This window comes from Orcinus orca, chromosome 6 (genome assembly GCF_937001465.1).
Source record: "Orcinus orca chromosome 6, mOrcOrc1.1, whole genome shotgun sequence".
Classification (NCBI taxonomy): domain Eukaryota; kingdom Metazoa; phylum Chordata; class Mammalia; order Artiodactyla; family Delphinidae; genus Orcinus; species Orcinus orca.
In genome coordinates this window covers 118,630,048-118,654,501 of record NC_064564.1, presented here as the reverse complement: position 1 = coordinate 118,654,501, position 24,454 = coordinate 118,630,048, and the positions used below count along the sequence as shown (strand labels likewise).

The 24,454-nt window shown below is 57.1% G+C and overlaps 1 protein-coding gene across 2 annotated transcripts in view; it reads right to left on the bottom strand.

The window, feature by feature from the left end:
• Positions 1-24,454, bottom strand: part of SARDH (sarcosine dehydrogenase) — a 64,823-nt gene that overhangs the window by 6,658 nt on the left and 33,711 nt on the right. For both annotated transcript variants that reach the window (XM_049711447.1, XM_033415342.2), the window contains 6 exons: positions 22,678-22,816; positions 21,064-21,177; positions 16,556-16,703; positions 12,836-12,929; positions 1,038-1,200; positions 297-465 (listed from right to left, as the gene is read on the bottom strand). In XM_049711447.1, coding sequence (XP_049567404.1) covers positions 297-465; positions 1,038-1,200; positions 12,836-12,929; positions 16,556-16,703; positions 21,064-21,177; positions 22,678-22,816 — 827 coding nt within the window. The remainder of the gene's footprint in view (positions 1-296; positions 466-1,037; positions 1,201-12,835; positions 12,930-16,555; positions 16,704-21,063; positions 21,178-22,677; positions 22,817-24,454) is intronic.

Genomic DNA, 24,454 nt, shown 5'->3' with positions numbered 1-24,454 from the left:
ATCAAACCTGCGTCTGACGAGCGCGACCCTCTTCACTCCCTGCTGACCAGCACTGGCCCCGGGCCTGGTTTGCACCCTGCCCGGCCCTGGCGGGATCTGAGTTTGCAGCGCTGGCTTCGGAGTCAGGCCCGGCACGGACCCAGCCTTCTCACCTGTAACGGGGCTGCGGTGGGAGTTCTGGGAGAGGGTGCCTGGCCTGTGGGGAGCGTCACACCAGGCGGCTCGAGAGGAGGAACCCCGAAGCCTGCTTGTCTGCGGCAGTCACCTCTGGCAGCCCCGGCCCCAGGGGTACTCACTCGTCCACGGTGAAGCCCACCAGGCGCCGGCAGAGGCCCTTGGCCTGCTGCTTCTCCAGGGCCTCGCGCCCCAGGAAGGGGATGGCGGACTTGAGTTTGCAGGTGAAGGCCAAACCCGCTTCCAGGGGACTGTCATCGGGCCGCAGGTCGGCGTGCCAGTGCCGGTAGCCTGGGTGGGAGACGACGGGGTCAGCGCCAGCAGAGGCAGACACAAGCCCTTCGCGAGACGCACGTGGGCCCCTGCCCCAGCCCACATGCCCACCCTAGAAACTCCGTGACCTGGGCCTCCCGGGGCGGGGGGCATCCTCGATCGTAGTAGGTCCCCTGGACGAGCCCCCATCAGCACTGCGGCACCTGTGCTGTCAGGCTGGGGGCCCTGGGGCGGGGGCTGTGAAGGGGCAGCACTGAGGGCCCCTTCCCATTCCGATGTCCTCCAGCTCTCTCCGGGAAACTTGGCGCTACATCCAAATCCAGCTCTGGCCCCCGCCCGCCCCTACCTGGGAGAGCACCCCTCCCCTCAAGAGTGCTGGTGTCAAGAGATGCCAGCACCACCCCCGGGCCTGCATGGAGGACCCGGTTCGTGGACAGCAAAGGGGGTTTGGGGAGATAGCAAAGGTTGGGGGAAGGGGGAGCACAGTGGGGCTGGAAGGATCATGGGGCCAGAGGTGGGGGTAACAGCCTCTCTGCCTCCAGTGAACGTGGCTCAGGCAGCCCACCGTGGTGTCCAAACCCTGCACACACCTTTCTCGATGCTCAGGGAGTCGATGGCCCGGTACCCGGCATTGACGAGGCCGTGCTTGGCCCCTGCTGCCATCACAGCCTGGTACACGGGCAGGCAGGACGACCTCGGGATGTGCAGCTCCCAGCCCAGCTCCCCAACGAAGGACAGCCTCATGGCCCGGACCTGGGGGACAAGTCACAGCTTAGACGTGGGCCAGGGTCAGACGACTGAGGTCAAGGTCCAGCCACCACTTACTGGTGGACACTTCATACCGTCACCATTATTAGCCGGCCCTGGGCCCAGGCCACGGCCTCTGGCCCCAAGAAATAGGGGGTCCCGAGGAGAGTCCTCAGGGGCACTCTGGAAATGTTTTTTGTTGTTGTTTAATAAGTTTATTGATTGATCGATTGATTTTTGGCTGCCTTGGGTCTTCATTGCTGCACGTGGGCTTTCTCTTGTGGCGAGTGGAGGCTACTCTTCGTTGTGGTGCACGGGCTTCTCATTGCTGTGGCTTCTCTTGTTGGGGAGCACAGGCTCTAGGCGTGCGGGCTTCAGTAGTTGTGGCACGCGGGCTCAGTAGTTGTAGCTTGCAGGCTCTAGAGCACAGTCTCAGTAGCTAAGGCCCATGGGCTTAGTTGTTCCGTGGCATGTGGGATCTGCCCGGACCAGGGCTCGAACCCATGTTCCCTGCACTGGCAGGCGGATTCTTAACCACTGTGCCACCAGGGAAGTCCCTGGAAATCTTTAAAAGGAAGGGGTGTCGTCGTTGGGGGTGGGAGAAAGTGGACATGTGGTTCCCGGGCCACAGCTCTTCTCCTAAGTGACTGTAGGGATGCCCTTGGGCCTCTGTAACCAATGACTACAAACCCGGGGACTTAAAACCACAGAAGTGTGCTCTCTCCCAGTTCTGAGGCCCGAAGCCCAAAAGCAAGGTGTGGGCAGGGCCACGCTCCCTCTGGAGGCCCCAGGGGCTCCTGGCTGCGTCATCCCGACCTCTGGCTCACTCTCCTCTGTGTCTGTGTCTCCTCGTCTCCAGCAGGACACTTGCCGTTGGGATGGGCTCCACCCTGAGCCAGGATGGTCTCACCCTGAGATCCTCTGCCTTAATCACAACTGCAGAGACCCTATTTCCAAGGCCCCATCCCCAGGTCCGGGGTGGGGACGTGGACGTCTCTTTTGGGGGCCACCGTTCAGTCGTCGCAGTGACTCGGGCAAGCCTCTTGGCCTCCCTTTGACCTCGATTTCCTTGTCCATAAGCGGGGTCAGGGGCCTGGCTCTGTCTGTCTTAGGAAGCCTGACTTTTCCTGCACGGCTGGTTTGGTGGCTCGTCACTTACACATCCGGCACCTGGCGGCCGCCTCCAGCCTTCGGGCAAATACTTGAACCCTCAGCGTCCCCGTGCACAAGGCCCAAGCGTGGGACTGTCCAGCTCACAAAAGGGACAGGGAGGGTGCAGCAAGTCACAGAGCTCATGGAGACGGAGGACTGATCCCATTACTGCTCTGAGCCCCGAGGGCTGCCCAGTGCAGCTCCTGCCAGGATAATACCTGAGCAGAAGGAGAGCGGGGGCCACTCTGCCGACCACGGAACCAGCGCCTTATAACTCTGACACTTCAATCACACCACCACCGAGGGGCTGGATTCGGGAAGCTTTTGAAACAGCACAAATTTGCCCTGAGTTGCCATTTGTCCGGGCCTCTCAAAAAACTCAAAATTGACACAGAAAATGTACTGTTGACATTTCGCTGCTCCCCTGCCTTGTCAACGGGCTTCTAATTTTAGACAGCCCACGGAGGAGCTCAGGGCTCAAAGCCAATCTCATTTTGAACAGGAAAAAATCATTTTTAAAGCTCACCCATTCACGGCCTCAGGATCGCCGGTCTTATCGGACATACAGCCCCCCAGTTAAGTCAGGCTCTTGAATGAATTCACGGGTGGGATGGAGCTGCCCCCAGCCCCTTCCCCAGCTCCCAGGAGCCCGGCGAGGCCAGGAAGCTGGCTGGTCTCCATCATACCCCAGCACACAGACGGGCTGAATTAATACTTCCTGAGTGAAGGGGGAAAACAGGCACAGATGGACAGAGCTCTGCTTTCTGGCAAAGTGAGGGGAAGGGTTTGGGGATTCCTAGGTGACTTTCTAAGTTGCCAGCGTCATTGGTTCTTGAGACATCTTGTGTTTTTTTCTCCACTGAAACAGTGGAGTTGGGGGAGGTCTCATTTCTTCTGAGAGAGGACACGTACTGAAGGGAAGGGCCGAAAATAAGGACGTCTGGAACATGAGCTCAGGGTCAGCCAGACCCACGGGCTGCCTCTCCCAGCCTCAGTGCCCCCATCTGATAAATGGGGTGAGCGTCAAGTTCATGGGAAGCTGTTGCCTGGTACACAGTCATCTGACGGTCAACGTGGGCTTGGATGGACTTTAGGAAGCAATCCCCAAACTGAGGCAAACTCCCCTTCAAAACAGCCCCACACTGCTCTGGGAACCATGGGCAGTGGACAGGGCCACAGAATTGTGGAAGGCCATCAGGAAGGGCCTTAAAGCAGGTTTTGTTTAAACCCTTTTCAGACCCCAAAGACTCCCCCGATACTGTCAGAACCGACAAACCAAGTCAGCAAGGTTGCAGGATATAAAATCAACATGCAAAACTGGCTGCCTTTCTATACCCTAACAATGGACAATCTAAACAGGGAATTAGAAAACTGTTTACAATCACATCCAAAAAAATAAAATCCCTAGGAAGAAACCTAACTACGGTGGTGAAAGACTTGCACGCTGAGAACTATGAAACATTGCCTAAAGAAATGAAAGTTCTTTCATTACACAAATAAATGGAAAGACATCTCGTGTCCTCAAGATATGAATGCTACCCAAACGATCTACAGATTCAATACAATCTCTATCAAAATCCCAGTGGCATTTTTTTGCAGAAATAGAAAAATTCACCCTAACAGTCATATGGGTGACCTCAAATAGCCAGACAATCTTGGAAAAGAACGAGGCTGAAGGACTCACTTCCTGACTTCAGAAGTTATTACAAAGCTACCACATCAAAACAGCATGGTACAGCATAAAATCAGACAAACAAATCAACGGAACAGAAAAGACAGCCCAGAAATAAACCCTCATGTAAATGCCCAGTGACCCTTAACAAGGGATGCAAGACTGTTCCGTGGGGAAAGGACAGTCTCTTCAACAAACAGTGATGGAAAAACTGAACCTTATCTTACACCATATATAAACATTAACTCAAACTGGATTAAAGACCTAAATGTAAGGCCTCCGACTGTAAAAGCCCTAGAAGAAAACACAGAGGAAAACTTCGTGACACTACTGGACTTGGTGATGATTTCTCGAATATGATACCAAAAGCACAGGCAACAAAAAGCAAAAATAATTAAATGGGACTCCAACAAATGTAAACATTTCTGTGCATCAAAGGACACAACCAACAGTGAGAAGGCAACCTACAGAATGGGAGAAAACATTTACAAATCATGTATCCGAAAAAGGGTTACTATCCGGACTATATAAAGAGCTCCTACAACTCAACAAAAACAACCTGATTAAGAAACGAATTAAGAACGTGAATAGACATTTCACAAAGATGATATACGAATGGCCAACAAGCATATGAAAAGATGGGCAATGTCACTAAACATTAGGGAATGTAAATGAAAACCACGAAGAAATATGATTTCAGACCCATTAGCATGGTTCCTATTTAAAAGAAAACACAGAAAATAATCAGTGCTGGCGAGAATGTGGAATTGGAACCCTTGGGCACAGTTGGGGGGAATGCAAAATAGTGTAACTGTTAGGAAAAACAGTATGGTGATTCCTCAAAAAATTAAAAATAGAACTACCATATGTCCAGCAATCCCACTTCTGGGTACATATGCAAAAGAACTGAGGGGTAGAGAAGGAGCCGGTCTGGTCATGTGCGTCCCGGGCAACAAGCATCCTGTTATCATCAGACAAACTTAGCTCTGCAAATAAACGCTGGAACAGGACCTCGTGTGAGGCCCTGCTGGGAGCAATGCCCTTTTCTGCTTGGCCCAGCTGGGGTGACCACTCAGGAATCAACAGGGCTTGGCCAGTGCCCATCTTTGCAGTGGCCAGTGTGCTTCTGGCCGGCTGGCCCACAGAGGAAGGAATTGCTTCTAAAGCCAGCAAGAGCCACCTGCCAGCTGGGCCCCCTGGGAGGCTCAGACTCCTGGGCTGTGGAACGGAGACGCTAGAGGACCCCTGAGTGAGAAGAGATCCTGCTGGGGTGGGGAGGCAGACCCGCTAAGCCCCAAACACCTGGGTGAACGTCATTACTTCTATGCAGTGCTGCTTCATTCCAAATTGGCTCAAGGACCCTCTCCTTTTGGGAGATTCTGGGTTTCAGACCCCTCCACCAGGACATGTGGGGCCCTGTAGAAAGTTCTGCGGGATGCTACGGGTCCCCAAGGGTGAGAGGATCCTCCGCTCTGTCCATCACATGTTTCATTCAGGCCACTAGGGTGGCAATGAGATGGTCAGCAGGGCGTGGTGTGGGGGAGTTCTCCCCTCCTGAGGCCGAGAGTGTCCCCATCAGCCTGGGCTGCAGCAGGCTTAAGGCTTATCCGCCCCGTAAGGACAAGGCTGGAATCCGGAACACGAGTCACGAGATGCCTCTGAGCCCCAACCCGGGGCTCTGCACACAGTGCGTGGTCAGTAATGTCTGTGGTCCCACACGGGGTCACCTGCCCCAGACACAGATGGCCAGCCCAGCAAGACGAAGCTCCTAGCTACCCATTCCACAAACACCTGTGCTCAAACATCCCGTGGGGCCCTGGCACGCCCGCCCCCAAGCTCTGGACCCTCCACAGTACTCAGGATGCTGCCTGGTCCTCCCGGCACTCACACCTGATGCAGGGCAGGTGAGGGCCAGCCACCCAGCCGTGCAGGCACCAGAGTGGCTGAGAGCGTGGGCTTGGGTGCCACATAGCTACTAGGTTTAAGTATGAGTCACAACCGTTGCATCCCTGGCGACTGACATCCCTGAGTCTGCTTCTGCAAATCCTGGCCGATAATAGAGCTCCTAGGGCCCATGCGAGCAGTCAACAAAGCTGTCACTATAGAGCCCCAGGCAGGAGGCTGGCTACTCGGAGAGGTGGGTGCCGCTGGCGCGCCCATTTTACAGATAAGGAAACTGGGGCTCAGGGAGGTCAAGCCACTTGCCCAAGGCCCAGTGATGTCCTAGAAAATGTTCAACAATCAACCCTTGGGGGGCAGGGGGCTGTTCTGTAGCATTTACCACTTCCTGTGGTATAAATACTCCTGCTACAGCGGATTTCAAGCTAACGATGGTTTAACCACCCCTTGCTAATTTTCCTACAGATTTAACCCTCAGCTCTCACGAGCTGGTATGAGCACTTCCCAAGACGCTCGGAGGACTCACAGCTAGTAAGTCAGAGCAAGGAGTCGACACCATAAGATCCTCCCTCCCTGCCCTCGACTGACTCACTGGAATATTTTTGTGGGGAGGGAATATGTTCAGGTTTCAGTAAAATGGATTTGGGGGCTTGGTTCCATGTTTGGTGCACCAGTGAACTTCCTGCCAGCTCTCCGTGGGGAGGACGGAAATCAGGGTAGCGCTAGGTGCCCACCCCAGCTCAGATAAAGGCCACACGAGGGCCCCAGGCAGCAGAGCCTATGTCACTCCTGTGGGATGTTTGGCCACGGGCAGCATCAGAACAAGCCTGGAGTAGCCTCTCTGGGCAGACACCGCAGGAAGGCTTGAGCAGATGTGCCCACAGGCACGGGCCCAAGCTCTCTCCAATCACATTAGCTCGTGGTGATTTCACCTGTTTCCGGGGAGTTTGGGTGTGTACCGGCACCCCCGACTCACCGGGCACGTCGTCCAAACTCAGTCACCCCTTAAACAAGTGAGGGTCTCAGGGGCTCCCGAGGCAGGGTATAGGCAGGGATCAGAAGTTGTGCAGCCCCTGCAGGGGCCTAGAGCCCTGAATCCACAGGAGAGGGAAGAAGCCAGTTGGCAGGAGGTTTAAAGGATCTTCATTTTTCAAATCCTCTGGACATCCCAAGACACCCTTGATTCCAAGAACATCCTGCAGTGGGGGTGTGCAATCTCTCCTAGGAGTCTGGACCAGAAGGCTAGTTTACGGTGGTGCTGGTAGTTCTGGTGACGGTGGAGGTGAAGGTAATGGTGGTGGTAAAGATAGTGGTAATGGTAGTGGTTGGTGGGGATGATGTCTGTGGTAGCAAGGTTGATGGCAGTATGGTGGTGGTGGTGGTGGCAGTGATGATGATGGTGGTGATGGTGGTGATAGTGGTAATGGTGGTGGTGGTGGTGGTGATGGTGGTGATGGTGATGGTGACGGTGGTGATGGTGATGGTGGTGGTGATGGTGATAATGGTGGTGGTGGTGGTGGTGGTGGTGATGGTGGTGATGGTGATGGTGGTGATGGTGGTGGTGGTGGTGACGGTGGTGATGGTGGTGGTGATGGTGGTGATGGTGGTGGTGATGGTGACGGTGGTGATGGTGATAATGATGATGGTGGTGATGGTGGTGGTGGTGGTGATGGTGGTGATGGTAGTGGTGATGGTGACGGTGGTGGTGGTGGTGGTGGTGGTGGTGACGGTGGTGATGGTGATAATGATGGTGGTGATGGTGGTGATGGTGGTGGTGGTGGTGATGGTGGTGATGGTGGTGGTGATGGTGACAGTGGTGATGGTGGTGATGGTGGTGGTGGTGGTGGTGATGGTGACGGTGGTGACGGTGGTGGTGGTGGTGGTGGTGGTGGTGATGGGGGGGATGGTGATTGGAAACCAATTTTCAAAGATTCAGAATAAATAAAAGGTGTGATGCTCCAACCACACTTCACAAACTTGGCCGTCTCAGAGGATCAAAAAAAGAGCCACAGATTCCAAGCAGGTGGTAAACGCTATGGCCCATCCCCAGAAAGGCCCCGTCTGCACCTACAGACAATGGCAGGGGCCGCACGATCAGAACATCCTTGCAGAGAAAGGACGGGGTTCTGCCCTGGAGGAGCTTCCAGAATCTCTGAAGCACACTCCTGGGAGTCCCTCTAAGCCACCCAACCTCATTCCAGCCACACCTTGTCCTTATACATTCATGGCAAGAAGCTGTCACTGCCCCCCACGGGACACCCCTGAATAGTGGCCTTGGCCACCATGTCTCTCAGCTACACACCACCCCCGGCTCTCTAGGACAGAGGTGAATTTGCACAAGATGTGCAAAGCGACTTTTTAGGCGATGGCTAAAACCCAGTTGGCAAACACAGGCTCTGTGAAGGTATGGGCATCCCGCCTCTGTTCGTACAACGCGTGGGGGTGGGAGAATGTTCCATCCCAGACTAATTGAATCTGAATGGTGTCACAGCAAGGACACACACAGTCAGGAAAAGAAATTCAATTTCCTTTTGACCTGCAATTAATTTTCAGGAAAAAATCGCTTTATCACCTTGTCTAAAGATGAGCTTCTAGCCCAGCACCTTATGCTTTCAGAAGGGGTCCCCGTCCTCGGTTGAGTCAGGGAGATACCGCGCCTCCCCTGGGAACCAGGCCAGGAGCAGGCTTTCACTGGGAACCTCGCTGGCCTTGAGGACATCCGGTCAGCTGGCTGCCCAGGGGACAGCTCCCGCCCTCTGTTCTTCCTCTAGGAATGCAAGGATCTTGCAAGCCTGGGGCTGGTCCAAGCATCGCAGAATTATCGCAAAACAACGGCACCGCTCGGCTGGAGGCACCACTCAGCCACGGCCGCCCACCCACGCGTTAGCCGTGAGCGTGGGTCACTGTGGGCGGCGGCAGGGTCCTGCTCACCCACCCTCGGGCAGGATCTGTGGTTCTGGGCTCTGACCCTCATCATTCCGCGTATCCCTCGTGACCCGGAGGCCTTCCCGATGACTCAGACACACATATTCCTCTCCTGCATCTGGTTGGCTGGCAGCCAATTATCTCCCATAAAGGCTTGGCCCCGAGCTCCGGGCCCAGCATCGCAACATTGACGGAACCGGTGTCAACACATGATGACATTATTTAGGAGCATATGAAATTCCCCCTGGATCCAGAGAGCGTGCAGGATATCTGGACAGACTTACAGGACGGGCCAGAAAAGATTTTGGTCATTGTCTAAACTTTGTGCTACAGATGGGGAAACTGAGACCCGGAGAGGTGGTCCCACAGAGGCCGGGGCAGGACCAGAAGCCAGGCCTGCTGGCCCCCAGCTCTGCTGGGCGCTGAGGTGGTGGCGCTTCCGGACCCCCGGATCCCGGGCTGACCCGGTTCCCGCCTCCCCGCCTGCCTGTGAGGCCGCCTCGGGTGGGGGCCAGGGCGGTGGCCAGCGCAGGTCCCATGGCCCAAGTCCTGCTGGCCGCTGACTTCCCCATCCCTCTCGCCGGCCCGTGGATGGGAAGGCCTTTGTGCCCCTGGCCTGGACCGTCTGGGAACTTGTGGCTTGGGTCACTGTGAGGTCGGCAAAAACCGTAACACTGACACAAAGGAGGCACAGCCTAGCCTTGGGGCCCTCGGGAGAAGGCGCGGTCGCCAAGGCGGGACTGGAGTCCCCCTGCGCACGTCTTCCTCTTCACCCCCACGTCAGCTGCTGAGCAGCGGCGGCTCCTCTCACCACCCAGGCCCTCGCTCCGACGCAGGCTGGGCTAGGGCTGCAGCGTCCTTCCCGTCCCCCAACCTCAACTAGGTTGTGAGCCTGTGGAGGGCCAGGCCCGTGTCTTCCAGCCTAGAGCCCTGACCTGGCAGGCTCCTAGCCAACACGTCCAGAATTAATTCTAGGGAGAGCGTTGGGGAGCTCGGCACTGGGATAGAGCCTTCGGTTTGGAAGGGATGCTGGAACTCAGCTGGGCATCCAGACTGGCCATGTATGAGCCGACGGGCCAAATCCCTCAGGCAGCGACTGGCCTTGGAAAGCTCTGTGCTTCTCCCCAACCCTGCCCCAAAGGCCTCGGGGACAGAAAATACCAAATGACTGCTGAACGGCCAGGAAGGCTGGGACCACGTCCCTGGGACGCCTCTGTCTCTGGGTTCTGAGGAATATGTCATAGGTCAATAATCAGAGTCACAAAAGGCCCACGATCGAGGCAAGCCCACCACAGGTTATTCCAAGGAGAAAAAGCAGCCCAACCACATGTCCTGCTCAGCGGAGAGGATGACCCGACGTTCAGAGTGGTTCTCAGGCAGTATTTCAAGGAACAGGAAAACGATCACAGCAACTTAGTAAGAGACAAAGCCGAACGTGCAAACTATATACATGGGATGATCTTGCTTCTGTTTTAAAATTTACAGGCAGAGATTAGGGAGAGAAGATGGAAGGAAGTACACTGTCAACCTTGGCTTTCTCTCTGGTGGAATGAGAGGGGTTTTTGTTTGTTCTTATTTTACTAATATTCCCTATTTATAGTGAAACCACCCATCAACTCTTCAGCCAGACCCTGTGGCAGGTGAGAAAGGGAAGTCTCAGAGAGGTCAAGGGTCACGCCCAAAGGGGTCATGTCAGCGGTGAGGTCTGCACCCAGGCCCTGCACACTGTGTACTGTGGTGGGAAACAGAGAAACGAGCAGTAAGGTGCTTTTGACTAAACCAGTAAAGCCGGTTCCAGAGGAGGCGGTGGAGAGAAGCAGCCCGTGTATGTCCTGCACCCCATGTATCCCACCCCGTGGCCCCCGACCTGTGCCTGTTACCCCACGCAGGAGTTCATCCTGGAGTCTGACCTCTGCTTCCACCGGCCAGAGCCCCGGCCCAGCCCGGCTCCTGGAGGCCAAGGTGCAGCCAGACGGCCGTGGGCCAGGCCTGGGGCGGCAGCCAGGGCCAGGAAGGGCCGGCCCCCATTGCAGCCCGTTGTCCAAGACTAAGGCCCAGGTGCCTCGCTGCAGCGACCCTCGGCTGGCAGGGGAAGCGCTCCCACCTGGTCTTCTCCCACACAAACCCCGGAACCACACACAGGCTGAGCCAGCGCCAAGCTCCCAGCTCCCCCTCCCACTTCACAAGTCAGGACGCCGCCCCAGACAGGGTTGGGCGCTGCATGGACCCCACGGGGGCCGAGAGGGCCAGGGCTGCAGTCGGGGCGGGCCAGACGCCACTGTGGCCTGGGGTGGAGCTGTGCCATTCCCTCAAAACGCACGCCCTCTCTGGTCCCGGCAGGCAGCTTTGTACCAAGCAGGCAGGAAGCAAGCTAGACAGAGACATCCCCAGTTTCCTGCCCCCCAGCACAGCCTCCAGAGAGGGAAGGCAGACCAGAGCCGGGCCAGCGCTCCTCGGCTCTGCAGAGCTGCTTTTATCTAGTTTCTCCTGGCAGCCTCCTTTCTGATGTCATTGAAACATTGTTTACTTGCTAACGGGACCCAGATTCCTCTGACCTCCAGCCCCTCTGCAAGCCAGGATCACAAACATCCCTTAGCACTTTCCCCCCCAAACCCCCCAGATGAACACGAAGGAAGTAGAAGAGGGGGAAGTGCCCCTGAATCCGGCTGTCTTTCCACCCACCCCCTCCTTAAGGCCACCTCCGTGTTACTGACATATTCGTGCGCTTTTTATGTTTCATTAGCTGGGGGCGGGCCTGGGCAGTCCATCCAACTTCTCTGAGCTCAATTCAGGGAAACATCCGTCCTGGGGGTAACATTTCCTACGTCGGGAACTGCTGTAAGACCTCGTTCAACGCACCTGGCTGTGACTGCACACCTGCTAACAGGGCAATCACAGAGCAGCACCTCCTCCCCTGCCCCACCCCCTCTTCCCCTGCCACGGCAGTGCTGCCTCTGGGGACACGTGGCCACGTCAGGACACAGTTTTGGTTGTCACATCTGGGGGTGCTCCTGGCGCCAAGTGGGTGAGGCCAGGCACGCTGCTCCACACACTGCGATGACCGGGATGCGCCCCCTGCCCCGCCAGAGTATCTGTTCCGAAACGTCATTGACAGTGCTGAGGCCGAGAAGCCCTTGCTAGAACCTTCCACACTGTCGTGAGCGTTAAGTACTAAGGACTCGTGAGTCACATGCTTTGTGCCTGGCGCCTCGCGAGCCCTCGGCTGGCAGCGGCTGAGGTCACCTTGACCGCCTTCTCCTCACCTTGCCCTCGGGAGGTCAGGGTGGAGAACACGATGCTCATTTTCCTAAAAGGACACCACGGCCCAGGAGTAGGGCCTGACCAGAGCTGGACCCGGGACCCCGGCCCCAGAGTCTCTGAGGACATTGAGTCCGCTGCGGCCCTGATACTGTTCACAGTCTCAGAAGCTTCCGGTCCTGGGACCCGGCCTTCTGGAGCTGGGGGAAGGGCAGGGGCTGCTCCCCAGGGCCTGGCGGTGCACCCCGAGCGGCCCCTCCCCTCTCCCGCAGTGCGGGGGGCTGGGAAGGGGGAACACTCCAGAGGACAGGCCGCCTCCTCAGGACACGCAGACCTCCGGAGCAGCGTAATTGCTTGGCTGTCCCCAGCGCTGTCATCTCCAGGGAGGCGCAGGAAATGCCCTGATCTGGGAGGGCGTGCCCTTGCCTCTGAGGAGCGGACACTGGGGGCGGCTTCCCAGGTGGCAAGTCCCTGGCAGAAGCTTGGGACTGTGCCCCTCAGCGTGCGCCAGACACCGGGTGGGGCACAGGCGATACCTGACTTTGACCCCCGTTCCTCGTCTGAGGCCCTAACAGCCTGTGGGCAGGACATGTGGTCCCCACTTCACAGTAGGGAACCAGGGTCCAGGGAGGTCCACAGACGTGCCCAGGGGCACACGACTCCCAAGCCCCGGGTTTGTTCCCTTGCAGCTGCTGCCCCCTACAGCCCAGGGGACCGCGGCCAGGTGGTACCTACCAGGTGCCCGGCAGCTCTCACCAGCTTGTGAGTGAACAGCGGGAAGGCCTCATCGCTCAGGTCTGCATCGAGCACTTCCTGGAGAATGGCCCGGCTGTGAGCGAGAGCAAGGTCGGTCAGTCAGTCGGTCAACAAACACCTGCCCAGCCCTCCTGGGTGTGTGGCCTGGCTGGAGACGCACTGGGGACACAGCAGTGAGGAGGACGGGGCCCTGTCCTCACGGGGCAGACCGCCAACAAACATGCTATTAATAAAACACACCAAGAGGGAGACGCATCCCAAATCCAGTCAGATAAGAAAGGCACCTTCATCAGAGCAGTGACAGGAACAACCAAGCCCTGGGCAGAGACACGACTCAGAGATGGGCGCTCACAAGCTCTCCTTTCTCAGATGGGGGAACCAAGGCCTGGGGCAGTCATCTAGCCAGCTAACGCCCCTCATGCCACAGGCCCCCGAGGGCAGGGCCCGCCCTCCTCAGCCCCCCTGCCCTGCTGGCCCGGCAGCCTGGCTCTCATGCTGGATGGGTTACCTGAGACCTCTCGGTGTCCGTGGAAACCTTCAGTTCCTGGGCACTGTGCCCCTTGCCTCCCTCCGGGACTTAGTTGACTCTTGCTCCCCTGCATGTTTCCACCGGGTGCCCCGGCCCCAGTTTAAATTTTTGTTATCCTTCAGGGTTGGTGCATCCGTCACCTCCTACAAGAAGGCCTCCCTGATTCCCTGAGTCTGGGTCAGGTTCCCGCCCCACCCCCCACCCCACACTGCCCCCGGTCTGAGCTCACAGCCCTGATACGTCTCCTGCCGGGGTACCTCTCACACTGGTTGTATCGATACTTGCCCCCACTGAACCAGGAGCTCTGTGCCAACAGGGCCCCTATGCCTGGCACAGAGAGGACAACTGGTAAATAGGGCTGATTGAAAATGGGCTGGCTTTGCACTGCAGGGCCAGCTCCCCATTGGCAGGAGACAGCCCCACCATTTCTGCCTCGCAGGGGTCCCAGCCAGTGCCCAGAAACGCGTCTGAGGCGAATCCCCAGCCCCACGGTGCCGGGAGCTGCCCGCCCACGCCTGCCCGACGTGCCCAGCGTGCTGCAGTGTGTCAAGATCCTTATGTAACACCCTGGCGCCCACGTGGCGCCAGCCCCCGGAGAACCCACACCCAGTCCTTAAGAAGCCCATCCTCTCCGCAGCCCTGGGCGGATGGGGCCAGGGCTGCTCCCTGGTCTTCCCAGCAGGGGAAGGAGGAAGGAGGCTGGAGCTGCCACCCGGGGCCGGCGTGGCCTTAGCAGTGCCAGGGGTGCCCCAGCTTGGGCACCGAGCTGGGCAGGCAGGCCTGCCAAGCACGGCTCAGGGTGCAGGAGGCTGTGCCTCTGTCAAGGGGCAGCGGGCAGCACCAGAGGGCACCGGCTCCGGTCAGACCAGGTTCAGGTCCTGCTTCCTTCACTCACTCCCACCCCAGCCTCGCCTCGGTCCCCTCGTCCGCTCCAGGAGGGCAGCGATGCCACCTCATGGGGCCCTTGGGAGGGGGCAGCCACCAGAAAGCACGCGCCAAGCGCCGTGGCACTAACAGCTACAATGGCAATCATTGTTCCCCGCCGTGTCTCCCCAGTCACGTGTGGCCTCTTGAGCTTAAGGTAATTAAGGTAAAACATTCTGTCTCAGGGCCACATGTCAAGGCCTCAGTGGCCGCATACAGCTTAGTGGCTACTGTACTGGACCACCAATTATGGAATGTTTCCAGAAAGTTCTATCGGTCAGCAGGTCATACAGCACCTCCCACGGTCCAGGTGCCGTGCCGAATGCTCTCCACCTGACAGCTCAGAAAGTTTAGCCCTTGTCAGCGGTGCTGGTAACATTATTATTCATACAAGAAACTTTGGGTTATTTTTGAAAGAGCGAGGACAATTTGGGGGAGAAAGCTAAGAAGTTACCAGGAGGAGGAGAGCTTGTCTTCCTGCCCTGGCAGCTGTCACTTGCCACCCTCCTTGAGCAGCTTCTAATGAGGCTGGAAGAGGCTGGCCTGTCCTCCCGGGGCCACACCTTGATCTGTCTGTCTGGTACCCCCTCCCTCCCCTGCCCGCTCACCCCCACCACCAAACCAAAAATGGCCCAGTCCCTGGCCAAGGTCGCAGTGCAGATGAAGCTGAGGCTTCCGAGGATGGCCTCGAGCTCAGAAGGCCAGGACGCCCACCCCCGTTCAGCCCAGAGATGCGGAGGTCAGTGTGTGGGGAGAGGAACCCCACACGCTGGACCCATTGACCACCTGGACACGGCTCATCACTCTCCGCTCAGAATCCCTGCTTCACCTGGCCCCTGAGGCTCCTCACACCTGCCGGCCTCCTACTCCCTGGCCCAGAATCAGAGAGCCCGTTAAAGCCCTTCTTCTGTTCAGTTCCCTCTCCTGGAGGAGTAGCCTCTGCACCTGTAGGCTCTCGCCTCCATTGCCCACTGAGCCTGTCTCCTATGGCCCTGGCCTCACTGCTTTTCCTCCTGCCACAGGGCCTTTGCACCTGCTGCCTCCTCTGCCTGAAACACTGTCCCTTCAGAGAGCTCCAAGCCTTGACCCCTCATTTCCCGCAGTGTCCCCTCCAAGGGCCCCCTAATAAATATTGGTTTTCATGAGAAGCCTGAAGTCCAGCACTTGATGGTTAAGGTACACAACCAGCCGTGATTCGGAGAGCACGTACCATGCGTGTGCCGTGTGCCTCTGTGCGAGACAATGCACGCTCAGAGCCAGCTACACTCCGCCCGGGAGGGGAGGGCCGCCAGTCCAGGACCCAGCTGGGGTGCTGCAGGCTTGGCCAGCTCCAAAGAACCAGGGGAAATGGACCCCGTGGCGGGGCCTGCGTGCACTGGCTGGGGATCCTGGCATGACCCCGGCTGACAGGGATGTCCCGTGGACACGGCCGTGCTGCATCTAAGCGTCAGCTTTGGGATAACCTGGCTGGAGGTGCACCGTCCTCTCTTCTTCACCAATAAGAATTAAAATACTTCTAACCACCTCCAAGGGCTGTGATCAGGATTGGAGGAGATGTTGGTACATCCCAGGCCCCTGGCTGGTCGATGTCAACACGCTGTGCTTCCCCCCTTATCCCCTATCCCCCCGTCCCCTCTCCAAAGCGCAGCCAGAGGGATCTTTCCAACGTGCACAGCTGCTCAGGTGCCCCTTTGCCTAAGGCTGTCGTGGGGCTCCACGCACAAGCTGGAATCCGAGGGCTTTCCAGGAGCTGATTCCTCCTGGGTGGGAACACAGCTCAGTAAACGCTCACAGAATGAATTCAGGAGTGAATGATCGTCTGCAGACCTAGTCACTGGGGGCGTTTAGGGAGCAGCAGGCCACCACTTGGTGTAGAGCGTTATTCTGAGCCCAGGTAGCACGTGGAACCCCAGTCTGGCTCTGCCCCCCTAGAGATGGCGCACATGATTCCTAGTCTGTGTCAGCTGTCCAGAGACACCCTCGTTGGCCCTTCCGTGACCACTGAATCCTCACGTACTGATTCACAGTGAGGTTCAGTCTGAGTCCTTTAAGGGCTTTTCTGTATTCTAGTGCTTCGAAAAGCGTCCTTCTGGTGTGGCCTCTCTGAGGTCGCTGGCACGTCGAGCTTACTGACCACAATGTCCCATTCTGAAGCAGTAAGTGGTTCTGCCCCGGGCCCCAGATAGAGGGCCGAGGGCCCAGGGCCCAGGTGCACCCCGGTGCCTGGCTCCCCGCCCTCTCCTCACCTGGCTGGGCCCTGGACGCTGATCAGGCCCAGGTCCTCGGAGCTGTCGACAAGCTGGCACCGGAACCTCTGGTCCTGCAGCACCGTGGTGATGTGGGACCAGTTGTGCTGGGCCACAGCCCCGCCCACGGCCAGGTAGTAGCCGTCCCCTGGAGGAGAAGCACGGGACTCAGCGCAGGACTGTGGGACGGAGGAGGCGGGGCAGAGGGGATGGCCCGAGGCCTCGTGGAGAAAACAAACACTCTTTCCTTGAAAGTGAACGACAGAGGCCCAAGTGATGGGGACACTCCCAAGGGACCCTGGGTTCGCATCACCCGCAGGACGAAACGTGGGGAGGAGGGGCTGGGCGCGGGACCCCCTGAGGCTGCGCGTGTCAAGGGAGCACTTTCTGGGGGAGTCTGAGGCTTTCTCCCACTTCTCAAAGGGTCTGTGGTCCAAGAAAGCGTAAGAGCTCCCAGCGCCATCACGCCGTGGGGAGACTGAGTCCCACCCCAGCTGCCAGTGCTGGGCGAGCTTGGACAAGCCTCTTTCCTTCTCTGAGCCTCAACGTCCTGACCAGCTCCCGTTTCTCTTCATATTCCCATGGCCCCCGGTCTCTAGGATCCCTGCCATGGCCTTATGGGAGCTGGTGTCGAGCCGGGGCGTTACAGGCAACACACCGTTGATCCTTCTGAGAAGACACTCGTCACCACCCTCGGGAAAAGGAGACTGAGGTTCAGAGAGGTCACACGGTGTGAGAAGACTGGCCTCTGTCCAGCTCTGAGTCCACGGCCTGTGGAGCATCCACTGGGCCGTGCTGCCACCCGGGTACTGCTGAGCGGAGGGGAGCTCACCTTGGCCCAGTGTCCTGGGAGAGCCACTGCCCCGGGGGGCTGTGACCTCAGACAGCTGTGTGGCCCTGGACCCCTCATGCAGCCTGCCTGAGCCTCCGAAATGTCATCTGCAATTTGGGGTGAAGGCACCTCACCCGCGGGGATGCTGTGAGGTTCAGCCACTGTGTGTGCCCTGGGCGGGCAGGCTCTCACTGACTACTCCCCCCGTGACCTGGTGGAGGTGGCGGGCCTGGAAGGGGCTTCGCTCCTCTGCATTTTCTATGCGCCCTTCTCCCCATCCCATTCCCTCTCTTCCTTCCTTCCTTCCAGCAGGGCTCCCCCCATCTCAGAGTGATGGTACCCAGTCAATCCCTGACTTCCAGCCTCAGTTTCTGCATCTGTACAATGGGAATGAGGCCAGAACCCCCCCCCCCACAAGGCTACTGGGGTGATTGAAGGAGCTATGGCGGCACCAGGAGCCCAGCTTGGGGCTCGGGAACCAGGAACCGGGATGGTTACGCACTGGGACACTCATCTCCTTCCCCAGGGGTCCGGTCCTGCCCAAGGGCTGCTTCTCTCAGCTTTCCGCGCCATTCACTCTGGGCCCCGCCGGGGGCCGGCCTGGCACCAGCCCCCAGCCCACTCTGGGCAGAGCTGGCGTTGTCCGTGGGAGGGGGGCAGCAGCTCTCGGGGAGGCTCCGGAGTCTGGAGAATCCTGCCTAGACGCCCTTCTGCACACTGGCCCCCACTCCCCGAGGCTTCCACAGCAGTGGAACAGCATGTCATTGTGATCATAGGTGCGGGCACCTACTATAATTGAAAAAGAGACACGCCCCACTTTGCTTCTCCAGCAGGGGAGCGTGAAGCTCGTAGCAGAGCCCAGATGGGGACAGGGGATGGGGTGGGGGGGCCTGGGATCTCTGCTCCCTCCCCAGAAGCACTCGCTGGCTGGGCGCTGATGGAAGGTCCTGGAGCTGGGACCGGTCAGGCCACCACACCTGGAAGCGTGAAGCTGGGAACCCTTCGCCCCCTCCAAGCCAGGGTTCCACCAGCAGCAGCCGGGGGGAGAGCAGAAGAGCCCCTGGCTTTGCCATCAGCCCCCCACGTGGAGACCCCAGCCAGAGTCCTGGTCGTCCTCCCGCCCCGTCCAGGTGACCTCTGGAACACCCCTGACCTCGTCACCCCACGTTCTGTGTGCCCATCTGCGCCCTCAGTCCTGGCTGTCCATCCAGACCCAACTCAAAGGCCAAACAAACGAGCTGATCCCCAAAGGATCCCCTGCTACCTGGGCTGGGGGCTCTTGGGACGCTGGATTGAGAACACCTCTGAGGATCGAGTCTCCAGCGGCATCCTCTACCCCAGCGCCCAGAGCACGCTCCGTGGGCCCCGCGGGGCCCCGCCCGTCTGCAGCCATGCCGAGGCCCCTCCCAGGGGGACCCGAGCGTTAACTGAAGCCACCTGGTTCCAGACAGACGGCGGCTGCTGGGCCTGGCCTCCTCTGGGCAGCTGTCTCTCATGAAAAACATCGCGAAGCGCCCAGGTCCAGGTCCAGCCCACACGGCGGACATGGCAGGGAGGGCGGTCAGAGGGCAGGCTCCGGAGCTGTGGGCTTTATTTTGTACTTTTCAGAATCGTCCAAGTGTTTCCTACAGGTAAGTACTCCTTTTGTGATGTAAAATACTGTCAAAACCACATTTAAGATGGACAGCTGCTTTATACACAGCCTTGATCACACGTGAAACGCACATCCTCTTGTCTTAATGGTGATCTGACCTAACAGGTATAAACACGCGCACTGAATGGACATGCATGTTCACAGCAGGAACAGTACCGCTTTTTTAAGGCTGAAAATACAAGGTCCGTATGTGGGTTTTCTGTGCTTAGCGGTGAAGCCGGGACCTTTAGCACGCTCCACAGACCACTGTGACTTGCTTGTCATCTGCACACGCCCTGGCAGGTCAAGAACCCACCAAGTGCAAACCTCCCCACCAGGCAGCCGTTTAACTTGAGGCAGACGCCCCCAGCGTCCAGGAGAAACATCTCCGGGGTCCATTCACACCTCCCCTTCCCCTCCTCTCAGAGCCTGCTCTTCTCACCCTGGCAGGCGAGTTCTCCTCCAGGGCCAGGAATCCACCAGACTCATCGGGAAGGGCACAAGAAGCTGCCCCTTGGGCCGTGGCTCAGCGTACAGAGCCCTGGTGACAACTCCCCCCTGTGACGGGGACTAGTTTCCAGGTGGGGAAACAAGCTCAGGGAGGCTGCTCCCCAGCCCTCCTGGCACCCCCAGACTCTCGCTCAACTCCCTGCAGCAGCTCAGGGAGGTGGGTCATTTGTCTCCACTTCACAGATGGGGAAACTGAGGCTCAGAGAGGCGGGCCCCGAGCCAGGCAGTGGCAGAGCCAGGATTTCAGGGACCTGCACACTCACTGGGGTCCCTCTGTTCTGTCTCCCCAGCTAGACTCGCTGTCTAAGGATGGCAGCTGTGGCTGGACCGGGCCTCCCCTCTCCTGGGGGATGAAGGCCAAAGTTTCCAGCGGCCCTTGTCAAAATGCCCCTCTCCGCCCAGCTCCTCACAGGCACCTCCCGCGTTCTTTTCTCCACACCTTTCTAGCAGGTGGCTCGTATCCATCCTTCGAGGCTCAGGCCAGACATCACCTCCTCCAGGAAACCTTCCTCATCCTGGCTCACCTGCTTCCCATGGCCTCCCATAATCCTCGCTCTTTCCCACCCCCTCACAATCCCACCCAGTGTTCTATCAGGCTTTTCCTGCACCTCCCTCTCCCAGTGCCCAGGCCAGACCTCGCCCCCCTCCTCCGTGACTGAGTCCCACGCAACTGAATGGCCAGCAGCACTGAGCCAGGCCGGGAGCTGGGGCCGCCAGGTTTCCTGAACGGGCTGACAGTGACCCTTCCCCCGACGGTACAGTGCAGCCGCACGGAGAGCAGCACAGTTGAATCCTTTCTCCCCTGCAAATCCAGTGTCCCAGGGGTGGCAAGGGGGCCCCTTCTTGGAGAGCGGGGATGCTTCCCACGCTCTGTGAAGCTTAGCCATTGCTATTCTGCCCTGACAGAGACAGGCTTGCAGCACTAGAGATTCGACTGCTCCCATGTGAACCAAAGGGTGGGTCGGGGAGGTGAACTGATGGGGGCAGATCTGGCTCAGCGTAGTCAGACCTGTGCAAACAAGGGATACGAGTAATGAGCTCCCCGTCACAAGAGGCATGCAAGCAGAAGCAGAGGGCCTGCAGAGGGCAGTGTGGGCACAGAGCTGGATATCTTCTAAGGACCTGCCCCAGTCTGAGACTGAGAGTTACATGGGAACGGAGACAGCCAATTCAGCATAGATGCCGGTGTCAGAAAGGCGCTAACTTCTCCACGAGGGAGGCGTGGCCTTATCCTCGGCTCTCTTCCGGGCAAGTGAGCTGAGCACGCGCATGCTGTGGCCACTCCGAAACCCCGCGGGACGGGCAGGTTCACAGGCATAATCACTGAGCGCTGGAAGCCCAGCATCATTTGCTGAACAAAGGCCGCATTCAGCCTGAAGCGAGACCTCTGACCTCCCAGGTCCTGACTGCGGCGGGCACACGCGTGACTCCAGAGCAGCCTGGCAGCCCCTCCCAGTGCGTCCTGCGTCGGCGGCCGCCTCACCGAGCGGGGCTGCGTCGAGGGCACTGCTGGATCCTCGAGGCATCGCTTACCTTCAAAGGCAGGGGCCAGCGGGGAGGGCTGGGGGCTGGGGGCAAGGCGGCTGACGGTCAGGTCGCTCTCGGTGCCCCCGCGGTGGTTCAGCATGCAGGTGTACACCGTGGAGCCTGCGGACAGGACGAAGACCCCAGAATGTGGGAGCCATTTAGCGGGGCGGCCCCTCAGCTCAGGGTAACCCTTGGTCGGATACCCTAGGGGGGCAACCTTGAAAGGCCCCTCATCTCAGTGATGCCACCACGACTGAATGACCCAGAGAGGGATGGGCAGGTCACCCAGCACTGCCATGCCCAGAGGAGGAAGGGTCAGGAGGGAGGCTTCTTTCTTCTAGAAATGCCTCGAATCCCTCCCTCCCACCCACCCCACCCCCACGCTGGGACGTCTTTAAGGGCAGGATTTATATCTCATTCATTGGGCGCTCCTAGCACCACGCCTGGCATAGCAGAAGCTCCTTGAATGGCTGATGAACAAATGAGTATGCAAAAGGAAGTAGATGGATGGATGAGAGAATGCGGAGGTGGGGAGAGGGTGGGGGGAAGCACGGATGGAAGGAGGGGACAGGTGGGTGGGTAGAAGGGTGTTGGCATGATGAATGGGATGCGGGGGATTAAGGGGAGGTGAGTAGCAGGTACATGTGAGGCGGGGGGCAGGTGGGTTGGCTGGATAAATGGTGTAATGGGTTGAACTGTGTCCCCCAGAATGGTATGTTGAAGTCCTAACCCCCAGTCCCTGTGAATGGACCTTATTTGGAAATAGGGTCTTTGCAGATGGGATCATGCTAGGGTGATCAGAGGTCATCAGGGTGGCGCCCTAATCCAACGTGACTGGTGCCCTTAAAAGAAGACGAAAATGCAGGGAGAAGGCCGTGTGACTCAGAGGCAGAGATTGGAGCAACGTGCTTGAAAGGCATGGATGGTGGCCACGGCCAGAAGCCAGGAGGGGCAAAAAGGAGGGATTCTACGTTCTTGGGATCACGACCCTGAGTCTGAACTTCCAGCCCCAGGCTTGTAAGACAACACATTTAGGTTGTTTAAAGCCACTCAGTTTGTGGTACTTTGTTACAGCAGCTCTAGGAAACTAATAGCGATGGGGCTGGGTGAGTTTGGGGTTGGATGGATGGGGATGCGTGATAAAAAAGGAGAGGCATATCCCAAACATTGCATGGGACATACTTACACTGAGAAGTTATTCATTCTTTATTTAGAATTCAAATGGCACTGAACACCCTGTGTTTTTGTTTAATTCTAGAAACCCTACTTGGGGAGAGCATTCCTAGGGGGGGGAAGTGGACAGGTTCCCCAGCCCCAGGAGACTGTTCTGAGGACTTGCTGCCTGGAATCCTGTCTGGAACAAAGTAAAAGTGGGGGTGGGGGCAGGGGGGAGGATGGAGGAGGAGACAGAGGGTAGAGGGAGGGAGGAAGGAGGAGGGGCCTGGGGCCGGGGCTCGGCCAGGAGGGCAGAGGGGTCTGGACACGGGGACCCAGGGCCAGGCCCCGGGGGCAGAGCCATGAGCCAGATGAGCCCAGAGAGGACAGGGTCAGCTCGCTGTCTCGTCTCAGTGCCCGGGGCTGCACTGAAGTGGGAAAGCGTGGCCCACCTGGGCTCCATACCTGGGGGCCGGCTGACATCGGCCGAGAAGAGCCAGTCGGTGGCCTTCCTTGCGTCCAGGCCCACCAGGTAGAACTTCCCGAAGTAGGACATGTCAAACACAGCAGCAGCCCCTCTGCAGGCCAGACACTCCTTCTTGATCTGAAAAGTTCCAGAGGTGGGGTGCTGTGTGGGCTCTGGGACCTGACTCCTCCCCCAGACCCTGGGGCACTGGGCCCTTGGCTGCCGTCCTGCTCCGAGAGCCCCTCCTGCCTTCCCCCCCTCCAGCTAGGAACACACGGTGACCATCCTTTTCAAGCACAGGAGACACTCTCCAGGGTAGACCAGAAGCCATAAAACAAGACGATAAATTCAAACGGGTTAAAATCATACGAAATATGTTCTTTGACCACAGTGGAATCAAATTAGAAATCAGTAGTGGAAGAAAAATTGGGAAATTCACAAATAAGAGAAGTTAGACAACGCAGTCCTAGATAACCAACGGATCAAAGAGAAAGGGAATTAGAAAACACTTGGAGATGAATGAACATGAAAATACAACATATGCAGACTGATGGGATGAAGCTAGTGCTGTGCTCACGGAAGTTTTCCACCTGCAAGAGCTCTCCAGTCAGTAACCTAACTTCTCCACTTTGAGAAACTAGAAAAGGAGAGCAAATTAAGCCCAAAGTAGGCAGAAGGCAAGGCAGGAAGAAGGAAAGACATACTAAAGATTAGAAAGGAAATAAATGAAATCTTGAAAAACAGAGAAAATCAGCAAAATTGAAAATTGTTTCTTTGAAAAGATAAACAAAATTGGCAAATCACTAGCTAGACTGACCAAGAAAAAACAGCGAAGACTCGAAGTACTGAAATCAGGAATGAAAGAGGGGTATCACTAACCAATTTATAGCAAAGGATTTTAAGGAATACTGTCAACAGCTGTCCACCAACAAATTAGACATGAAATGAAATTCCTAGAAAGACACAAATTACTGAAGGGGAAATAGTCTGAATCCATCTATAATAAAAAAGAGACTTAATTAGTCATTTAAAACTCCCCACAAAGAAAAGCCCAGGTCCAGATGGCTTCACTAGTGTATTTTACCAAACATTCAAAAAAGAATTAATACCAATTCTTCACAAACTCTTCCCGAGAGGCCAGCATTACCCCTGATGCCAAAACCAAAGACCTCATAAGAAAACTACAGACCAAAATCCTTCATGAATACAGATACAAAAACCTCAACAAAATACTAGCAAGCTAAATCCAACAACATATAAAAAGGATTACACACCACGATCAAGTGGGATTATCCCAGGAATGGGAGGCTGGTTTACCACCCCAAAATCAATCGACGTAATGTACCATCTTCACAGGATAAAGAACAAAAACCAAATGATCATCTCAATAGACGCAGAAAAAGTATCTGACAAAATCCAACACTTGTTCATGATAAAAACTCCAAGTAAACTAGGGCTAAAAGGGAAATTCCTCAACCTGATAAAGGGCATGAACAAAATCCCACAGCTGACATACTTAATGGTGAGAGACTAAATGTCCCATGCTAAGATCAGGAACAAGACAGGGCTGTCCACTCTGCTACTTCTACTCAACATTGTACTGGAGGTCCCGGCCAGAGCAATTAGGCAAGAAAAAATAAAAGGCATCCAGACTGGAAAAGGGGAAGTAGAACCATCTCTATTTGCAGCTGATGTGATCTTACATCAGAAAATCCTAAGGAACCCACTGAAAAACTATTACACCTAATAAAATAGTTCAAGAAGGTTGCAGGATAT